At 37.1% G+C, this 19758-nt stretch overlaps 4 protein-coding genes across 10 annotated transcripts in view; 2 read left to right on the top strand and 2 right to left on the bottom strand.

Annotated features, from left to right (window-relative positions):
- LOC103910107 (NACHT, LRR and PYD domains-containing protein 1 homolog) overlaps window positions 1-14172 on the top strand; it is a 33619-nt gene extending 19447 nt beyond the window's left edge. For all 3 annotated transcript variants that reach the window (XR_015477513.1, XR_015477514.1, XR_015477512.1), the window contains 6 exons: window positions 10346-10429; window positions 10530-10604; window positions 11048-11317; window positions 12414-12500; window positions 12672-12770; window positions 12862-14172. The gene's annotated coding sequence lies outside the window, so the exon portion shown is untranslated. The remainder of the gene's footprint in view (window positions 1-10345; window positions 10430-10529; window positions 10605-11047; window positions 11318-12413; window positions 12501-12671; window positions 12771-12861) is intronic.
- LOC147846472 (uncharacterized) overlaps window positions 1-19758 on the bottom strand; it is a 563173-nt gene that overhangs the window by 325338 nt on the left and 218077 nt on the right. The window lies entirely within an intron of this gene.
- On the top strand, window positions 1541-14172 carry nlrp3l (NACHT, LRR and PYD domains-containing protein 3-like). Of its 2 annotated transcripts, none has more exons than XM_087241332.1 (10): window positions 1541-1849; window positions 4665-4808; window positions 5271-5315; window positions 5390-7085; window positions 10346-10429; window positions 10530-10604; window positions 11048-11317; window positions 12414-12500; window positions 12672-12770; window positions 12862-14172. In XM_087241332.1, the coding sequence occupies exons 1-9, from the start codon at window positions 1834-1836 to the stop codon at window positions 12763-12765; spliced, it is 2511 nt and encodes an 836-aa protein (XP_087097458.1). In that variant the 5' UTR covers window positions 1541-1833; the 3' UTR covers window positions 12766-12770; window positions 12862-14172. The 2 variants fall into 2 exon arrangements, with proteins under 2 accessions (XP_087097458.1, XP_087097457.1); XM_087241331.1 differs by lacking the exon at window positions 1541-1849 and adding an exon at window positions 2311-2607 and having other exon boundaries at window positions 4563-4808.
- epc1b (enhancer of polycomb 1b) overlaps window positions 15209-19758 on the bottom strand; it is a 29171-nt gene continuing 24621 nt past the window's right edge. For all 4 annotated transcript variants that reach the window (XM_087239829.1, XM_087239830.1, XM_087239828.1 and 1 more), the window contains 3 exon segments: window positions 18931-19063; window positions 18503-18845; window positions 15209-16551 (listed from right to left, as the gene is read on the bottom strand). In XM_087239829.1, coding sequence (XP_087095955.1) covers window positions 16479-16551; window positions 18503-18845; window positions 18931-19063 — 549 coding nt within the window. In that variant the 3' untranslated portion in view covers window positions 15209-16478.

Genomic DNA, 19758 nt, shown 5'->3' with positions numbered 1-19758 from the left:
TTGTAATAGCAAATACTAATAATAAACTTTCATTATATCAAATAATTCACAGACTGGCAGGCTGTAGTTCATTACTGCCACTCTAATGGCTCGTTTCCACTGAGTGTCAAAAGATACATATAACTAAACCTATTGTTCTTACAAATCAGTTAGCATTAAAGCGTACCTAACGATTTTACACCTTATTAAAGATGCAAGAGAAGTCTTTTGTGTCTCTAGAACACAGGTGTCAAATTATAAATCGTTATAATTTTTTACAAACATGTCTTGTTTTGAAAATGTTTTAAACTTGTAAAACTCATTCTTGATCACATTTGATGATGATTGATGATCACAGAGAGCTGAACAGATCTTTTAATCCCAGTTGCTTCGCGCATGTCCGGTCTTGTTAATATGATTATACGCATTACTACGGAGACAGGCCCGGATTGGCTAATCGGGAGGACCGGGAGAATTCCTGGTGAGCCGGTCTGTTTTTTGGCCGCGAGGGCCGGTGTCCCTAGCTCCAGAATCTGTTGCTCTCAGCAGTCACACTTTTTAAATTTATTTATTTATTTACTTGACCACAGTCTTCTTATTCATTATTTTACCGCAGCTCTGCTCTTTTTATATATAACCAGCCTGCAGGTTAATGATGATATAACTCAGATGAGTCACTTCTCAATATACAACTGTTGTGGTCCAGTGGTTAGCATATTAGATTACGATGCTGCCGACCCGGGTTTGATCCTTGTCGGAGTATGTTATTATAGTTTTTTTTTTTCATTTTTATTGTTAAGACATATAATACTGTTAGGGTTGTTGAACATTTGAAGTTCTAAAGCAGCTATTTAAAAAAAAAAAAAAGACGTGATAGTGTAATTAGAAACTGAATTGGAAATGACCTTATTTTAATATAGTCATTCGTGAACTGAGGTGGGCCGGTCTGAAGCTTGAAACTCCAGGGCTGAAAAAGAGTCCCACTCCGGCCCTGTACGGAGACATGTTAATATGTGGCTGTCAGTCAGTTCAGTTGGCGGGAAAACCGCAGTCCTATGTCACGTTGTGGTGGGCCTCAAAAATAGCAATAGCATCTGGATGCAGCCTTTATGATGCAAGCTGAGATTGCATCACTCAGCGATACAATGTCAGACACAATGCACTTAAATGGAGTGAGTGACTTCACTGTGATGGGTAGGGTTAGGGGTGGGGTTAGGTGAGCCCATTAAAAAGCATTGGATGCAGCTCAGATTGCACTGCACCAGGTCTGCATCCAGACCCCTCTCAAAATAGGAGGGAATTGGATTCTATTTTAACATCAGGAAATTAAAAAAAGAGTTACTGTCTTTATATCACCCCAATATGACTGTGGACACACCATACCTACACAGAGTTCTGTCCAAACAGCTTACAAAAGATGATTTTCGTCATAGGTGCCCTTTAATAATGTAAAATTACCATGATAAAATCGGATTGAAATATTGAATATTAGCAAGGCCTTATTCAAGAAATGTAACTCTATATAAACTAATGAAATTATGTGCAAGACTGTGTTGTTAATGCATTCGAAGGAATTAGCTTAGCTTGTGACAACAGCGTTGGTTGTTGCTTCTCAGTTAAAAGGTCAATTTATTATTCAAAAATTCTTATGCACGAACTTGTTTATCTTGTAACAATAGGCCTACTTTCAGGTAGACATAAAAAAGATTGTGTACATACGTACATGATATGCAGCTGTAGGGTGTGTACTTCCAGGTCAACTAGTTTCACTACAAACAGGATTTGCGTTGCTGTCTGCCTGAACAAAAACAAGAGTAAAGGACAAACATTCAGTGCTGTAAACAGACAGAAGAAATGGCAAGTGAATCAGGTAAGCTTTTTAACTTGTCTGTACAGTCTACGAAATATTCAGTGCTTTGTTAATATCACAGAAACACTAATGAAACCTCTGAGTATCACATTAGTGTATTTTCTTAGTAGCACTAACATTGATGCCTCAGAGCATTTGTTTTGCCCCATCACTCTATTGTTAGACTAATTTAATATTTCATAGCTTTATACAGAAATAAGGAGATGATCACACCACAGGATAGTAAATATATCATAATTTCTGCATTTGTTTCCTTTAATCCTTGTGCACTGTTCAGATTTACTATCCTTTTGTTATGTTGGTATGAAAACATCCACTTAATTAAACTTGTGTAAAAATGCATCAGATCATTTATTATTTTTTTATTTGTTTGCATAAATCTGTTAATAAACCTCAATCAGAAAGTTGCTGGATTTTAACTCTTTAATTGCCAAATTCATAAATGATTTCACTGATTTGGTGGAAAAAAAACACACACATAAAATGTCGAATTTTTAATATAAAAGGTACTTGTGACCTGGATTTTTTTTTTTTTTTACTTTTATCACAGTCTTGGACATGTGAATAAATAGTAACATATGTAATGTTAGATTTTCATTTTTTTCTCACCCTGATTTACTGTTTGTGGCTGTTTTTGCTCTATTGGCTTCAATTATCACCACATTTGATGGTGCATAAATACACAGTCTTTGTTTTTGTTTACTCCATGTAGTTCTGAGAGCTTAAATGCATATTTAGATTTTTTCAAACACATCAAGGTAAGTATGTGAAATTCACTCACAGACACACATACACACACTTTAAATTGCTGTTATACTCCATATAAAATCCAGCAGCTAAGCTTTTTTAGCTTAAGGGTTCTAAATGGTTAATGCTAATTGTGCTAACTGATAAGCAACAGTAAAAACTACAAATTTTACCTCCTCCCAAACAGGGAGAACCACCAACAATCAAAAATACATGATTATGGTGTCATGGTTTTGTATCAAAAATGTGGTTATAATGGAAGTCAGTGAGGTAAAAACAGCCACCAACAGTACATTAGGGATTAAATAAATCAAAAACACTGTATCAAAGGCAATGCTTTCACATGTCCAACACTGTGATAAATGGTAAAAAAATTCCAGTCCACAATTACTTTTTATATTGAAAATGTGTCATTTTGTGTGTTTTTTTCACCAAATCAGTGACATCATTAAAACATTTGGCAATTAAAGAGTTAAAATCCTGTACATTTTCTAAACAATTTGGTAGTTTTGTTTAGAACTGAGGTTGATTAACAGATTTCTGCAAAAAATTGTAAAAAAAAAATAATCTGAGCATTTTTACAGCAGATTATTTCAGTGGATGTTTTCATACCGAACATAAAAAGGACCGTAAATTTGCCCAGAGTGTATTGTTGAGTTCTTTAAAAATGCCAAAGCCCTTTTTCAAAATATCTAAATAAGATTTGTCACCAAAAATCATTGTGCTAGCTGAAACACAGAAAAGGTTATGGCCAAATTAAGACACAAAATCACCCCAGAGTGGATGAAAACATCCCCAACTATAAGGGTTAAAATTCTAATGCTTTAAGAGATACTGCAGAGAAGTCTGTGATAGTTTATGATATACTTTTTAAAAAATATCTGTTCAAAAGTTGTGTGACTGTATTTTAACAGATATTGCTGCTTTTCTGTTAATGCTTTCGAATTACATCAGAAGATGTTGATCTCTGCTCTTTAATATTGATTGTAAAATGAACTTAGCCAAAGCTTCTCTGAATTAAACAAATTGTATATATATTTATTTACAATTATTAGCCCCCCTTTGCATTTTTTCCCTTTTTTAAATATTTCCCAAATGATGTTTAACAGAGCAAGAAATGTTCACAGTATGTCTGATAATATATTTTCTTCTTGAGAAAGTCTTAGTAGTTTTTAATTTTTTAGAACCTATTTTAAGGTGAAAATTATTAGTCCTTTTAAGCCATATTTGTTTTCGATAGTCTGCAGAACAAACCATCGTTATACAATAACTTGCCTAATTACCCTAACCTGCTTAGTTAACCTAATTAACCTAGTTAAGCCTTTAAGTGTTACTTTAAGGTGAATGCCAGTGTCTTAAAAAATATCTAGTAAAATTATTTACTGTCATCATGGCAAACATAAAATAAATCGGTTATTAGAGAAGAGTTATTGTAAACTATTATGTCTAGAAATGTGTTAGGAAAAAAATCTTCCCTCCATTAAACAGAAATTGGGGGAAAAAATAAACAGGGGGGCTAATAATTCAGAATTCAACTGTATGTATGTTTGTGTGTGTGTGTGTGTGTGTGTGTGTGTGTGTGTGTGTGTGTGTGTGTGTGTACGTGTTTTTGTGACATATCAGGACACAAATCTGTATAATGACATGGGTATGACACAGGTATTACAAAAAGGAGGTGAAATATGAGGACATTGGTGACGTCCTCATTTCTCAAAATGGTTATAAATCACACTGAATGAGTTTAATCAGAGAGTAAAGCTGCACACAGTCTCCTGTGATGGTTGGGTTTAGGGGTGGGGTGGGGTGAGGGCAATACAATATACAGTTTGGACAGTATAAAATGAATGGAAACCTATGTAATGTCCCCACTTTTCACAAAAACAAACGTGTGTGTGTGTGTGTGTGTGTGTGTGTATATGTACACATACATTTTTCATTCCTCAGCTTTTTAAATTTACAAATTTAGTGGTTTGTTATTAGTAATAATTAACTATTATTAATAAAAACACATTTAAATGAACTAATATGAGTTGTTATTGTATTAAATAAATGTTTCCTTTGTTTCTAGATTTTAGCAGAAACCGAGACAACTCTGGATCCTGCGCTGGACTAAACGTCAGCGTTGCAGCTCAAAGTCGAAGCAATATTACAGCACCTGTACTCAGTAACAATACAATAACAGGCGACGTCCACATCATACATAATGCACCTGGTAAGAATAATAAATACAATATTTGCAATGGTAATATTTACTCAGATATAAACTAACCCAGCAAAACAATTTTGTGTTTAATAGACATCTAATAGACATCTAAATGCAGACAGCTCGTCTAAAACAAGGCTAAACTTGGACTGTCAGTGAAAATCTAATAGACATCTAAGAATAGCCCAAAACTAGACTAGTCATCAAATAAACAGATTATTATATGTGTAGTCTTTCATTTCCGTTTATTAGATAATTCTTAAACATCTATTAGATTTTCACTGACAGCCCAAATTTAGCCTTGTTTTGGCCAAGACGACTATGTTTAGACATCTATTAGACATCTATTAGACATCTATTAAAAACAAAAAATGCTGGCTGGGAATTATTCATATGACTGCTGCAAATGATCATTTTTCTGTAAACTAATATTGAGCAACTTTCACAGCAAGTTTGTCTAATGCTCCGCAGGTTTATCTTGGCATCCCCTGGATTCTGATAGAAGACCAACCTCAGGTAATCTGCTCTAATTTAAAGTGAGATTTTCAAAACTTGTTAATCAAGTGATCATATTTGTTTTATTTTTGCAGAGACCAGAGTGTTGATTTCCAAACATAAGGCTCGGATCTGCAGTGAATACCAGTATGTGACCGAGTATAACTCCCTGCCTGGTGAACATGTGCTGCTGTCTGAACGCTTCACTCAGCCTTTGATCATTCAGAGACACAGAGATCAACAAGAGAGAGAAGAAGAGATCCGCTCCGGTGGAGAAAACCTCCAGCAGGTCCTCAGCTCCAGAAGCAGTCAAGACGCCAACAATCTGAACTCTCTGTTCAACCCCGATAGCCACGGGATCCGTCCTAGTGCTGTTATACTGCAGGGAAATTCAGGCAATGGAAAATCCTTCGCTGTGCAGAAGATCATGCTGGACTGGGCATCTGATAAACTCTACAAAGAGCGCTTTGATGTTGTTTTCCACCTTAAATGTAAGGATATAAATCACATTCCTGGCACAAAGAGTTTGGCGGAGATCTTGAGCTACAGCTGCAGTTTAACATCAGATGAGATTTCACAGATATTACTACAGCATTCACTAGAGAAGGTGCTTTTCATTGTTGATGGATTTGATGAGTTGAGAATCACGCAGGACTTCTGTCTTATGCCCCCGAACACTGATCTGCGTCATGAAGGCCCAGCTGAGTTCAGACTCTGTGCCCTGCTGAAGGGTTACATCTTACCCGAATCCTCTTTACTGGTCACCACCAGATCTACAGCTGCGGACACACTGACTAACCTGCTCAAGTTTCCGCAGAGGTTCTCAGAGATCATGGGTTTCTCTGAAAAGGGGGTGAAGGAGTATTTCCAGAAGTTCTTCCAGGATGAGGAACTCTTCATGAAGGCTTATGAATATGTGAGATCAAACGAAACCCTGATCACTGCCTGCTCCATCCCTGTCATCTGCTGGATCATCTGCACAGTCCTGCGAGAGCGCTTCAGTGAGGGTTCAGATTTAACAAGCGGTCTGGAAACCACCACCTCCATCTATGTTGACTTTGTGTGCACTTTACTGGAGCATCACAGCCAGGGTTTGAGTCAGCCTGTGCCGACTCTCCTGAGGAGTCTGGGTCAGCTGGCTGAGAGAGGGATGCTGGACACACAAGTGCTGTTTGAAGAGAAAAGTGTGAATGGAATGGTTTCAGACCCTGCTGGCAATCCATTTCTTTGTAAGCTTCTCTTTAAGAGAAGGATTCACCAGGAGACAATGTTCAGCTTCATGCATGTCAGCTTTCAGGAGTTCTTCACCGCTCTTTACTGTGTGCTTCTGGATGAAAAACCATTTCAGAAGAAACTTACACAGCTCAAAGATCTCGAATCCATTTATTCTCCACCACGTTATGCAGTGGTGCTTCAGTTCATCTGTGGTCTGCTAAACAAAGATGTGGGACGAGCACTTAATAGGAAAAACGTTTTTATTCATCCAAAAATACAGGAGTATCTGAAGAAATGGATCTTAGAAGACATTAGAAGTTCTTCTAGTGCAAGAGCTCTGTTTGTGTTTAACTGTCTCTATGAGCTCCATGAAGACAGCTTTGTGAAAGTAGTCATGGAGCAAACGGAGAAGATTGACCTGTATGCTATAGTTCTCAGGAAAACAGACCTCTGGGCCCTGCTGTACTGTTGTCAGTGCTGTCAGTGCCTGAATGAACTGCAAATGGGTGAAGCTGAACTAACATCTAAAAAGCTGTACATGATTCTGCCTATAATGCCCAAGTTTAAGTCAGTAAGGCAAGTACTTTTCACAATATCTTTAAATATGTCTTTCTATTATGTTGTCATATTTGACATTTTCTGTTTCATTTGATGAATTAATAATATCTATAAGATGTTTTAAAGGGCACCTCTGATGAAAATCAACGTTTGTAAGCTGTTTGGACAGAACTGTGTGTAGGTATAGTGTAGACACGGTCATATCGGAGTGATATAAAGACAAAAAGTCCCTTTTTTTATTTCCTGATTAAAGGTAGGATTACGGTTTCCATATCCACCGAATTGATGGACAGACTTGTTTTATCATGTCTCTGTAGTTACGTGTATAATCATACCAACAAGACAGGATGTGCGCAAAGCAACTGGGATTAAAAGATCTGTTCAGCTCACTGTGATCAGCAGCACCTCAACAATGAGTTTTACAAGTTTGAAAAGTTTTTAAAACAGTGCATGTTTGAAATAAATACAGTAAAATCACTACAATTCATCTCCACACTTGCATGTCAGTACAATTATAAAAGAAGAAGCTTCAATCCTGGTTTGTGGACGTTAAATCAGTTGTTTTTTTTTTGTTAAATTAACATAACGAATGTCCATACAACAGTGGATATCAACGTGTATCCTGTCAGGTTTGCCTTGCAAAAACTGCAAAACTAAACATGTGTGTGTATGTGTGTGTCTGCGCGTAAACTTTATTTCAAGAGTTCACACTTAGCTGATGATTTATTATAAAGCTTGTTTGGCATGCTGTCCCAGGAGAGAGCCTTGTGCTCATAAAATCCTTGAGCCCGGGGGTCCCTCTCATTTGCAAGGCGAGAGGGGAGTTTGAGCTCAGGTAGATCTCGAGAACTCCCCTGCAGTATTAGCTAATAAACAGATATTAATTGCTTTTAAGAGATGGAACAAGGAGGAGTAGGGGTGGAAGGGGGGATTCTTCAAAACAAAGATGGCTGTTATATGGAACGTAGGGTATTTTATAGTGGCTTAGGAATCGTCTGATTGGTGAATCATAAATTGAATAATGTGGGACCAGCTGCAAGCAATTATAAGCATGTGATCCTCTTGAAATTAGTTTTTAAATAAACTTCCGAACGAGATTATGTGTGACTCATCGTTGCAGAAAGGCTTGAATTAACTCTACAACAAATATATTAACCCTCTACTGCATGGTGTAACCATATGGCAACATGATACTTATGTTAATTTCCCTGCCACCATTTCTTTACGACCATTACATTTTTTGTTGTTGGAAAGAGAAGACGTTAGTGTATCGAATGATGTGCTTTAATTAGGTCACATGATATGCTGTGCTTTTCTGTGACGCGATTTCTGACAGACTGGTGTTTATTGTGAGTAGTTGCTGAATGCAAATGTAAATGTCAATAAAAACAAAAGAACAAATGATGTCAGATCCACAAAAAAAAAAAAATCTGAAACATCACCTCCAGTAAGTTATGATGACATTTTTTTTTTTTTAATCAAATTAGTTTTTTTTAAATCGATCAAATGTGTGTGTGCAGTGTGCAATAGAGGAACATGCAATATTACAATGGGTTAGCTAGCTAGCAAGCAAGGTCAGCTGTGAACTTTTAAGTTGTAACAATAACAACATGAAAGCTAGTATTATAATGTTAATTATGTAAGGTCCAGCCAGTTAGTCCAATGACGGTGTCTACTGGTTGACGAAGGTTCACTGTATGTTCGGTTTTACCAGTGCACAATGTTGATTTACTTTAAACTTAACTCATATCTGATTCCAATTTTAGTATGAGGTGGTTTAGAATATTTATATATTTATCCTCGTTTTACCTGACTCCATTTATAAAACATTGACAAGATTATAATGTTTCTTTTAACATTACTTTAGATCAGGGGTTCCCAAACTTTTCAGCCAGTGACCCCCAAAATAACAATGCCAGTGACTTGCGACCCCCAATATCCCCTGAGGTGGTTATAAATACAGAAAACTTGCATGCAAATGCGCGCACACACTAATAGACCCAAGTCTATTCTTCGTTTATTTATGTGTGTAAGTGCTGTAAATGTGCCGGAAAGTTTAACCTGGTATTATAAAATCATTCTGCTGCATCTGACACTATTGCTAAGTCTTTAATATAATGATTACCCCAGGGGTCGCAATCCAATATAACTAGTAACTATGAGCTACTATAGTAACTATATAGTAGCTATAAACAACTATTTTTTTTCAGTAGGTTATGGATAAAATATGGTAATTCTTATGGCTTCATTGTCCCACGACCCATTGGGGGGTCCCGACCCCCACTTTGAGAACCACTGCTTTAGATTATGTTTGAATATTCTCTCAGATTCATTATTGTATGTTATTCTCGTTCATCTGGATTCCTATAACATCCTGAGGCTTGTACTGGCAGAGTATACAATCTCTTAAGCACAAGCATGTCAGTCTTGGTCACTAAACAGTGGCGATTGACCGCTATCCTAAAAAGGCAGAACCCTACTTACTCAGATTAGGATATTTTTTATGCAGTCCCCATAGAGCTGCTATATACTAAATCAAACAGAGCTATTTAGTCAAATAATGATCATTATTATATAATTAAGCTGACCAGTCATAATTAAATAGCATTTTATGTTTAAAAGATAAAGGTCTGTCCCCTTAGATAACCTTTTACAGTCTAAGTATAAATGAATTAATGCCAGTGTGTTAGTCGGAGCTCTAAGAATCTACTATTGGCCGTTGTTGCCATATGGCAACATATCATAAAATATCTCAGGATAAATGTCTCCCTTTTTTTTACAGCACTTTAAGTTAAGCCATTTTAAGAAAAGATAAACTGTCAAATATACTTTTAATAGATTTATTATAATGCGTGCGGTGGAGGGTAAAATAACAACTGGGATAATTCTTTCCGTAGTAAGGGAGATCTGCTTCATTCTTGTCTGTCACTGTGCTGTTTATCTACATGAAGGCTACATGCATGTGGGCACAGTAGACAAGGAGACGCAGCTCTTTGCATTAAAGGCACATGCAACAAAAACAGCTACAGTGTCCAAACAGCTCAAATTTCCCAGATTTATAAAGGTCTAATAAATAATCTGATGGGTGTTAGAGCTAAAACTTTACAGACACATTCTAGAGACACAAAAGACTTTAATTAACAATGTTTCATTACATTACAGTTTAAAACTGCTGTACTTTAGTAGCTAAAATAATGAATTTTGTTCATTGTTTGTCTTCAAATGTTTGCTTTTACTAGTAGAATGTTCATACAACCTTTCTTTGTTTGTCTTTTAAGGTTGTTTCCAGTAGATCTGGATAATTTCATTCTTGCTGATTTGATGTGTGTCCTTACGAGAAGACAGACCCTGAGCTCACAGAGGTAATATATATTTATAACACTGCTATAACAGCCACGTATGCATCACCACATTTCATTAAGATGTTGTGAATCTATAACTTGTTTCTTTCTGTATTTTCAGTGTTTACGTCTACAGCTATTCTGGTGGTAACCCAGCGAATACACTCTATTTGACAATTAGCAAAGAAGAGTTCTGGTGAATAAACGCCACAGCCAAATCATTTCTGATGTTCATCAAACATTCATAACAGCTGATAACCAGTCACAAGAGTTACTATTCAGTTATCATATTAATACCACAGCTTAGCATGCCCTGCTATTTAAGTCTTGCAAAAAAACGAAGGGACTGATGTATTCAGTATTCAAATGCAGAATCCAGATTCAGGAGTACTTTAAATACACAAGTCATTTTGTAATGTCATTGTTATTATTGTGGACAGATTCATGCTGGCAGAATGATCAAGATCCTAGTTGTAGCGTTCTTTGCGTTAGATTTATTAATCAACAGTTTTGTTTACTGTCATTTCCCTGCAATTCTGGCCAATAGACTGCAAAATCCCCATTAAACCTATAAAATATACACCCAAAAGCTTAAATTGCAAACTGATGCAAGCGTCTTATTTACTGTTTCAATAATAGGTTTTCAATAAGCACAATGCTGGGCCTGGAGGACCACAAAGAGCTGCATTCTTTTAGTCTCACTTTTCAACACTTTAATGCACTAATCCACTTTGACTGGAGAAACATCTTTCAAATAGTCTACCGAGGGAATGTGGATGTCCTGATGACTGCCCTTCATTTACTGTCTGGACTGCAGAAAATGGAGCTGCGTTTGGGAAACATGACTAAGCGATGGGCCAATCGTATCCTCTCTTTCAGCCAGACTTACACTGGCCTACAGGAAATGAGGTATGGAAAAAGCCATATAATCATCTTCCAATTACATTTGAAAAGTTTTACTTCAGACACACCGGCCACTTTATTAGGTACACCTTACTAGGACCCCCTTTTGGCTTCAGAACTGCCTTAATCCTTCGTGGCATAGATTTAACAAGGTACTGGAAATACTCCTCTGAGATTTTGCTCCATATTGACATGATAGCATCACACAGTTGATGCAGATTTGTCAGCTGCACATTCATGATGCCAATCTCCCGTTTCACCACATCCAAAAGGTGCTCTATTGGATTGAGATCTGGTGACTGTAGAGACCATTTGAGTGCAGTGAACTCATTGTCATGTTCAAGTCTGAGATGATTTGCGCTTTATGACATGGCACGATATCCTGCTGGAAGTAGCCATCAGAAGATGGGTACACTGTGGTCATAAAGGGATGGACTCAGGTAGGCTGTGGCATTGACACGATCAACTGGTGCTAATGGGCCCAAGGTGTGCCAAGAAATAAGCCTCACACCATTAGACATCAAATTCTGACCCTACTATTGGAATGTTGCAGCAGAACCAGTCTGGCCATTCTCCTCTGACCTCAACAACAAAACATTTGCGCCCACAGAACTGCCGCTCACTTGATGTTTTCTCTTTTTCAGACCATTCTTCTGTAAACCCTAGAGATAATTGTGTGTGAAAATCCCAGTAGACCTTCTGAAATACTCCATGGCATGTTTAAAGTCACTTAAATCCCCTTTCTCCCCCATTCTGTTGCTCAGTTTGAACTGCAGCTGATCGTCTTGACCATGTCTACATGCCTAAATGCATTGAGTTGAGGCCAGATGATTGGCTGATTAGAAATGTTTGTTAATGAGCAGTTGGCCAGGTGTACCTAATAAACTGGCCGGTGAGAACTTTATAATACACAATGTTTTTGACAAAATCAACAGTACGTTAATGTAAGTATGATTAAATTATTTCTGATTGTGTTAATATTGTGTAGCCAGACAACTTCAGCATGCCTTCTGAATTACAGAAACACTGTTACCATTTGCACCACATCCAGAAAGCAAAAGTGATTGTATTTTTACTAAATGTGTGTGTGTGTATATGTTAGTGTTCATGCTGAGATGTTACTGGAGGAAGGAATCAAAGTCCTACAGAAGTCTCGCTCAAATCCAGGTTGCACTGTGACATTTACAGGGTTTGTACTTTTTCAAAATCTCTATTTTTATACATTTAAATCTCTGAAATATGAAATATCAAGCAAATAAGATCATACATGAAAATACATGAAGTGATGTATTTATTCTAAACTGTGTGAGTGTACTCTCTTCAGTTATACAGAAACTGTTTTGTTTGTTTTGTTATGAAGGAAGATGCGCAATAAAGAGATCAAACACAGAGAGAGCATCAACCAGGTGAAATTCCGTCTGAGTGCCCGAGGATGTTTCATGGAGACTTTGTAAAGCTGGTAAGCTGTGTGACTAGTAAATGGATCTTGAGAATGATAAGTGGATAATGACAATCCTGGTGATTCCTCTCTCTCAAACCTTGCTTTTAAGGCTCTTGTTTTTTGGACTAATCTACTGAGCAGCAGCTGAACATTTTGTCTGACACCAGATGACCTCTCTGCTGTTATAATTGACGGAAGTCTGACTCAAAACTACAGGTGTTTTTTAAATCCTAACATCAACCTCATGAAGGAAACCTCAGCCTGAAGCTTCTGTAGTTTGAGCCTTTTGGAAAACACTTACATCTTGTTAAGGCAGAGCGTTCTCATTTATGGCTCCAAACTCTGGAACAGCCTTCCTGATAATGTCCTAGTCTCAGACACACTCTTGCAATTCCAAACTAGATCAAAGATCTATCATTGTAGTAAAGCATACATTCCCCACAGTCCAAACACATGCATTATAGGTGAATTGAACAAACTAAACTGGCCGTATAGTACGAGTTTCCCAGTACTGGGTTACAGCTGGATAAGTTGGCGGTTCATTCCACTGTGGTGACCCCTGATGAATAAAGGGGCTAAGCCAAATGAAAATGAGTGAATGAATAGGAACTTTATTTGTTTAACTAGTAAATAAAAGCTTTTAATTTATAATGGTACTAATAACTTTAACTTGTCTGAAATTGATTGAAATGCAATATTGTGCACATTTTGTAAAGCTGCTTTGAAACATTTTCAAAATTATAGTGAGAAACACTATACACAAACTTGAAGAATCGAGGCTATTAAAACACGAGTGTTGTCAGTCTATTCTGCTTTCAATGCAAATTTTTACAACATACGTGCACGCACACACACAAGATGCATTTTTTTAAACCTTTGTGTGCCTTTGATGTACCGTTTGATGCTTCTTACGTCCTTGTCGCAGCACCAGTGGCAACAAAATTAGGCACTGAAATTCATATGCCTTCAGTGACCCTGCTTGTGAGACTGTTCTCACTCAGCTCACATCATTCAAAACAAAAGAGCCACATTGTCCCCCGATAATGTCAACAGACTGGACTGTCTTAGCAACTGTCTGAATGTAAAGGAGGACTAAGCAAAATGGTTTGTACTTTATAATTATTGTTCTCAACTATCAGCAATACAACTACAATGAGTACAATTGTTTGTATTCAATACTTTATTATTATTATAATAATTTTAAATTTCTGCAATTCCTGTATTTTGGCATTTTTTTCTTTATTGGCATTGATTGTTTTGAAATTCAAATGTCATTAACATGCCTGTGTTTTAATTTCTGTAATAAATATGGCTGTCAAGCAGGATCTTGATGGTTTATTGAGGGTATGTTGTTTACATAAAAAATCTGTGTTACAAGTTAAACAAAAATTCTAATAAACAATTATATTTTGAATTTAAATAGTTTTTTGTCTTGCGTTTACATTAATTTTACTTTCGAATAGCCAAAATTACAAGTTTAAGTTTTTTAAATGTGATTAATCGCAAAAAAGTGTGATTTAATTAGTTATATTATTTAATCAATTGAATGTGCATATATATATATATATATATATATATATATATATATATATATACATATATATATATATATATATATATATATATATATATATATATATATATATATATACATATATATATATATATATATATATATATATATATATATATATATATATATTAGGGCTGCGCGATAATGGAAATAGCTAACATTGCAATTTTTTTTATTTTGCTATATATATTGCAATATGGGAGCAATTTCCCCAGATGACTTAATATCTCTATGTGGAAAGAATTGATGTTAGATCAAATGGGATGGTTCTGCAGTGAGAGTGGCTCTCCATAAAATCTAATAAACAACCTATAAACACTTTGGCCATGACAATTTTTTTGTAGCGGTATGTGCTATTTGCATGTGTTGTGAGTATTTTCATGCAGACCTATCTATAAATACAATCAGAAAAAGATGCAACAAAATAAAGGTGTTTCATCACATCCTGAGTCTAACAGGATTTAAAAACAGTAACCGAATGATAAAAAGAATTCAATAACCTTAATCATCGTTAAGGTCACAAATGGTCACTATACCGGAATATTGTTTCAAATCAGTGGACAATCAAAGGCATCAAACAACACATGCAAATATGGAAAAACAAATGAAGATCCAAAAAACTCGACACTGCATATATGCTGCGATGTGACTACGGTGAATGATCACATCGCGATATCAATGCTGAAATGATACATTGTGCCAACCAATTATAGGTAAATCTGTCAGGAGAAAAAAAATAACTATGCAAATTAAAAAAAATTGTAAGCTTGTGATTAAATTTGATCTGACTTCGATCGTTTCCCTGGGTTATAAGATTATGAAGCACACACTCGTGCATTCTCCCTTCTCACATCCTTGACAAATGACACACAGACAAGAGTAGTGCTGGTCAACACTTAATGCCCTGGGTTTATTAAACATTTTTTGTCATATAAGTTTTTTTTTTATTCATTCTTCCAGGTGGGACTTAAAAAAAAAAAAAAAAAAAAAACACCTCAAAGATAGATGATGCCATTGGAACGGGCATTCAGATTGTGGTACATACAAACAACAACTACGAGTAGCCTTGTGAGGTACCGTCCTCTTCACAGAAGAGAGCTCATGCTGGACCCACAGGAAGGGCACCACCATGAAGACTTACAGGAAACAAAACGTCCCTTTTTTGTTCGTTTTCCTTATTTTCATATAAAGTGGAATGATGATGATGATGATGATGATAAAGAAACATACTGAGATGTCACTGTAGTCTCTCCCTTATGAACTACTGTTAACACAAATAACAGAATCGCTCCTTTAGCAAAGGGGACGTACAATCAGTCATCAAAAACAGAGGTAAGAACAGAAAATAAACCCATCTCTCTACGCTTCACAGACCCTCGATGATGAAGGGTCTCAGATTCCAGGAGAAAAAACAAAACAAAAGAGACTGGGAAATCATAGAAAAGCAGCTTTGATTTCAACAGATTAAAGGAACCCAAAGAAAATAGTGCTTGAGTGGAGTGGAGCAGCCACATGAGAAAGAGACAAACAGATGAACCCCTGCTGCTTTTCCAACAAGAGATGTTCACATACAACTGCTGCAGCTACATACATACACACACACACACACTCACTCACTCACTTACATACGCGCACACAAGCACACCGCACAAACCCAGGAGGTTACAGTGTATTAAAAAAATGAAGAATTTAAAGGGGGAGAAAACAAAACTGTAAACACCTCACAATAAATAGATAAAACAGCAGGTTTTGCACCATGCATGTGACATACATTCAGATACAGTCTCACAAACACTTGAACATTCACACACACGCGCACAAACGGCACACACACTACGAAAATCGCAGTTCTTTTTTTTCAGATTTTTTTTCCCAAGTGCAAAACATCACAAATGAATTCTGTATTCAAGTAATGTTATATACAAGTGGGGGAGGGGGGGAGGGGTGTATTACAAATATGTATGTACATAGAATATTTTCCATATCTCATAATTTACAGATGTTGATATTTAACAGTAACAAAATTTCAGAAAAAAAAGAAAGAAAACAACAAAAAAAAGATGAGCATTGCAATTAAGTCCCAACGGCTGCCATGAAAACAGCGTCGCTACGATGCATAGCACCTAAAGGAGACGCGTGGACACAGAGCAGCGCTACGTCACCTCCATCGCCACTGTGTTCTCTGTTAGACTGTTCAACGGAGGCTTCTCTTGATCGTGATTCTCCCTGAAACACACATTTCATTACAGTAAGTGATCGGGTGACCTCAGGGCAAGTGGAGGCTAGTGCTTCACAACCAATCAGCGAAAACAGCTATTGCACTAGTGCTGCACAATACATCTCTCCAGCATCATGTGTGCGTCCACAATGAGGAGCTGGAATATCAGTTGAGCAACGAGACACAGACACATGAGACTTTTCAGTAACGCTTCATAAGAACGACACATTATGAACCATTTATTGAGCATTAGCATATAGCGAGTTGATTATTTGTTGATAAGCATTAACTCTACATTAATAAACGTTAGTAAGAAGTTTATAACCGCAGATACTAATGCTCTATTCATGCCTTATAAGCACATTTATAATCTGCTTAATCATTGCACTTTCATAATGTGCGACTGATTGAGTTTTCATGACTAACTGAAGTATCGCATTATTTACAAATCATTTGTATTTTAGAGTAGTTGGTGGTTTAAGATCATTCAGAAAGAGTTGATAAATGATTAATAAACTATTGAAATTAACGCTTATACGTCTTATTGTTCAGCTGTTTAGTAAATTCATTTGTATGTTAATAAATGCTTTATTAACTCAACTTCATGCAGTTTTGTGAGCCAGTCTAAAGTGAGGACTATTAATGCTTTATAAATCACTTATAAATGACAATTACATTTGTATCAAATGAACAATCCTTGTAATCCCATCCAAAAATTAAAATGCCTGTAAAGTATAGTTCAATATTGAATATTTAATGGATGCAATTAAATTAGCAACACTGATCAATACAGATGTGAATTCAAGGACTGCAGTTTTCCAACACTAAAATAAGCCACAGATTTTTCGAATAAGAACAGCATGATTTTGACTTGATATACTCCACTAAATTAGAGACACTGCTCTTCAAAGATGACCAAAGCAAATGCAGCTTTTTCCCATCTCCTAACCAGCAGGTGGCACTGTGCCAAATCGGCCAGTAACAAAACTAAGTTTCAGGCCTTTTTGGCCAAGACCTTTATCAAAATCCTTTGCTAGTTCCTCCAAAAAACATTTGTCTGTTCAAAAATTCACCAGCTTTTAGTCTGCAGGTCATCATCATCAGCATTTAGTTATATTTTTATAAAGGTAGAGCAATATTCAAGCACTTACTCTTTTAAAAAGAATTCAAAATACAAAAAGTCATCGGCTGAGTCCAAAATTGCATACTTCCATACTATTGACCTTGTTCTGCAATGTGGAAGTGTGCTCGCTTTTGCGATTGTTTTAGAACTTCCGATTGAGTTTCCTATGAGAGAAATGACTAGGAATAATAAACAGCAGTAGTTTGCATGACTCTACAGACGAAGTAGAAAAATGAGGAAATATCAGTTTGCAAGCAGCAGGAGCGGTTTTAACATCTAAAAATGAATGAAAGAGAACGAGACGATGCCTTGAGCCAAAATGATTCAAACGGCTGCGTCCGCTCGTACGCGGCGAATAAGGTGAATATAGGACACTAAAAACAGTATGTGAGCCGAGTAGCATGCCCAAATTCACAGAATTCGAAAAAACAGTATGCGAGAAGTATCCAGATGACCTACTACCTCCAGCGAGATTCTGTAATGGGCATCCAATGCACACTACACTATCTATCCCAAGATGCACTGTGAGAGAATTCATTAATGGAGTGAAGCGACGCAACCGACGCAGGTATGTAACGGGATCATGACAAAATGGCAGATGTAGTATGTCCAAGTTCCATTCATACTGTATAGAATATACTTTTCTAAAGGCTGAGTAGTACATTCAAAATCAAATGAGGTAGTAGGCGATTTCGGATGCAGCTATTCACTTTCTAGACGTTATGGTTTAAGTTTTGTTCAGACTCTGGTCAAATAAAAAGCTTCGCTTTGTAACTTGCAAACCGTAAAGAGAGAATTCTAGGTTATTAGTCATTTAAGATCAGGCAGACTCTCACCTGGGGCCCATGTCGAGGGTAGTTGACCCTGTGGTGACCTTTGGGAGCGGTCTGTTGGCGTTGGCAGCGAGTTTTAGGGCTGAGGCGGGAACAGTGAGCTGGCGCTGCAGCTGGCGCACACTCAGGGTGCCTGCTGGTGATGGCACGCTCACTCGCACGGCCCCGCCCATTAGCGCTTGGCCAGGGGCGGGGCCAGCCGGGCCCACATGGTGATTGGCCGAGGAGGTGCCGTTGTTAGTGGTGGTGGCGATGGTGGGGGAGGGGCAAGAGGTGGAGGTAGAGCCGACAGATGGAAGGATGGACGACACCGCAGAGCTCGTGTGATGTAAGCCCTTGTAGACGCCTGTGCAGATGAGAAGAGTTCAGCACAACAGAAAAATCAAGCAGCACACGCACCGAGGTCATAAATACTGCAAAAGTGTACCAACCTGATGCTGAGACGACTCCATTAACACCAACTCCCTCATCTTTACTCTTGAGCGCCAACAGCTGCTCATGAGTTACTAATGCAGATGCAGCAAACTGAGCGCTGGCAGCGTCTATCGTCTTTGACACCAAACTCTGAGAGGAGGCAGAGAAACAAATTGGGGTATAAAAAAATATATCCATTACAGACCTAATCTAGCCAAGAAACTAGCACAGAAACAACTCAGCAAGATGATGTTGACTTGACAGGTATACAGCTGAAGTCAGAATAATTAACCCTCTTGACTTTAGCCCCCCGTATATTTTCCCCCAATCGGTTTAACAGAAAGATTTTTTCCTAGACATTTCTAAACATAAAAATATAATAACTTATTTCTAATATCTGATTTCTTTCATCTTTGCCATCATGACAGTGCAAAATATTTTATTTGATATTATTCAAGATACTGGTATTCAGTTTAAAGTGACTTTTAAAGGATTAACTAGGTTAGTTAGATTAACTAAGCAAGACCTATGTGGTGGATATCTAGGAGTCCCCCCCACATGACTTAACCCTTTCTGCATGTCTAGGTTAATGTTAATTTTTTTTTAAGTGAATTAAATTATTGGTGGAGACATTTCAATAGGCATGTCCCCTCAGTCCATGCCAATTCAACTCCCATGGGAGAACCATTCAACACCCCCATTAACAAATTTTAAACCATCTGAAGAAGGGCACTCACGACACAAATTTCATTAGCTCTCATTATCTTCTCTGTGATGTGCTGATGAACTGCACAAGGCCATTAGAAAGACTCAGAGGGGCAGAAAGGCAAACTCTTTGACCCGCC

This window comes from Danio rerio, chromosome 2, assembly GCF_052040795.2.
Source record: "Danio rerio strain M-AB ecotype USA chromosome 2, GRCz13ab, whole genome shotgun sequence".
Taxonomy (NCBI): Eukaryota; Metazoa; Chordata; class Actinopteri; order Cypriniformes; family Danionidae; genus Danio; species Danio rerio.
Note: the sequence above shows the minus strand (reverse complement) of the source record. Positions and strands in the feature narration are given on the sequence as shown.

Excerpts from the sequence above, each read along its gene's own strand:
- nlrp3l (XM_087241331.1), top strand. The coding sequence starts at position 4,646 with ATGTTTCCTTTGTTTCTAGATTTTAGCAGAAACCGAGACAACTCTGGA. Across the intron at positions 5,316-5,389 it reads TGATAGAAGACCAACCTCAG|AGACCAGAGTGTTGATTTCC; the intron begins GTAATCTGCTCT and ends TTATTTTTGCAG. Across the intron at positions 10,430-10,529 it reads CAGACCCTGAGCTCACAGAG|TGTTTACGTCTACAGCTATT; the intron begins GTAATATATATT and ends CTGTATTTTCAG.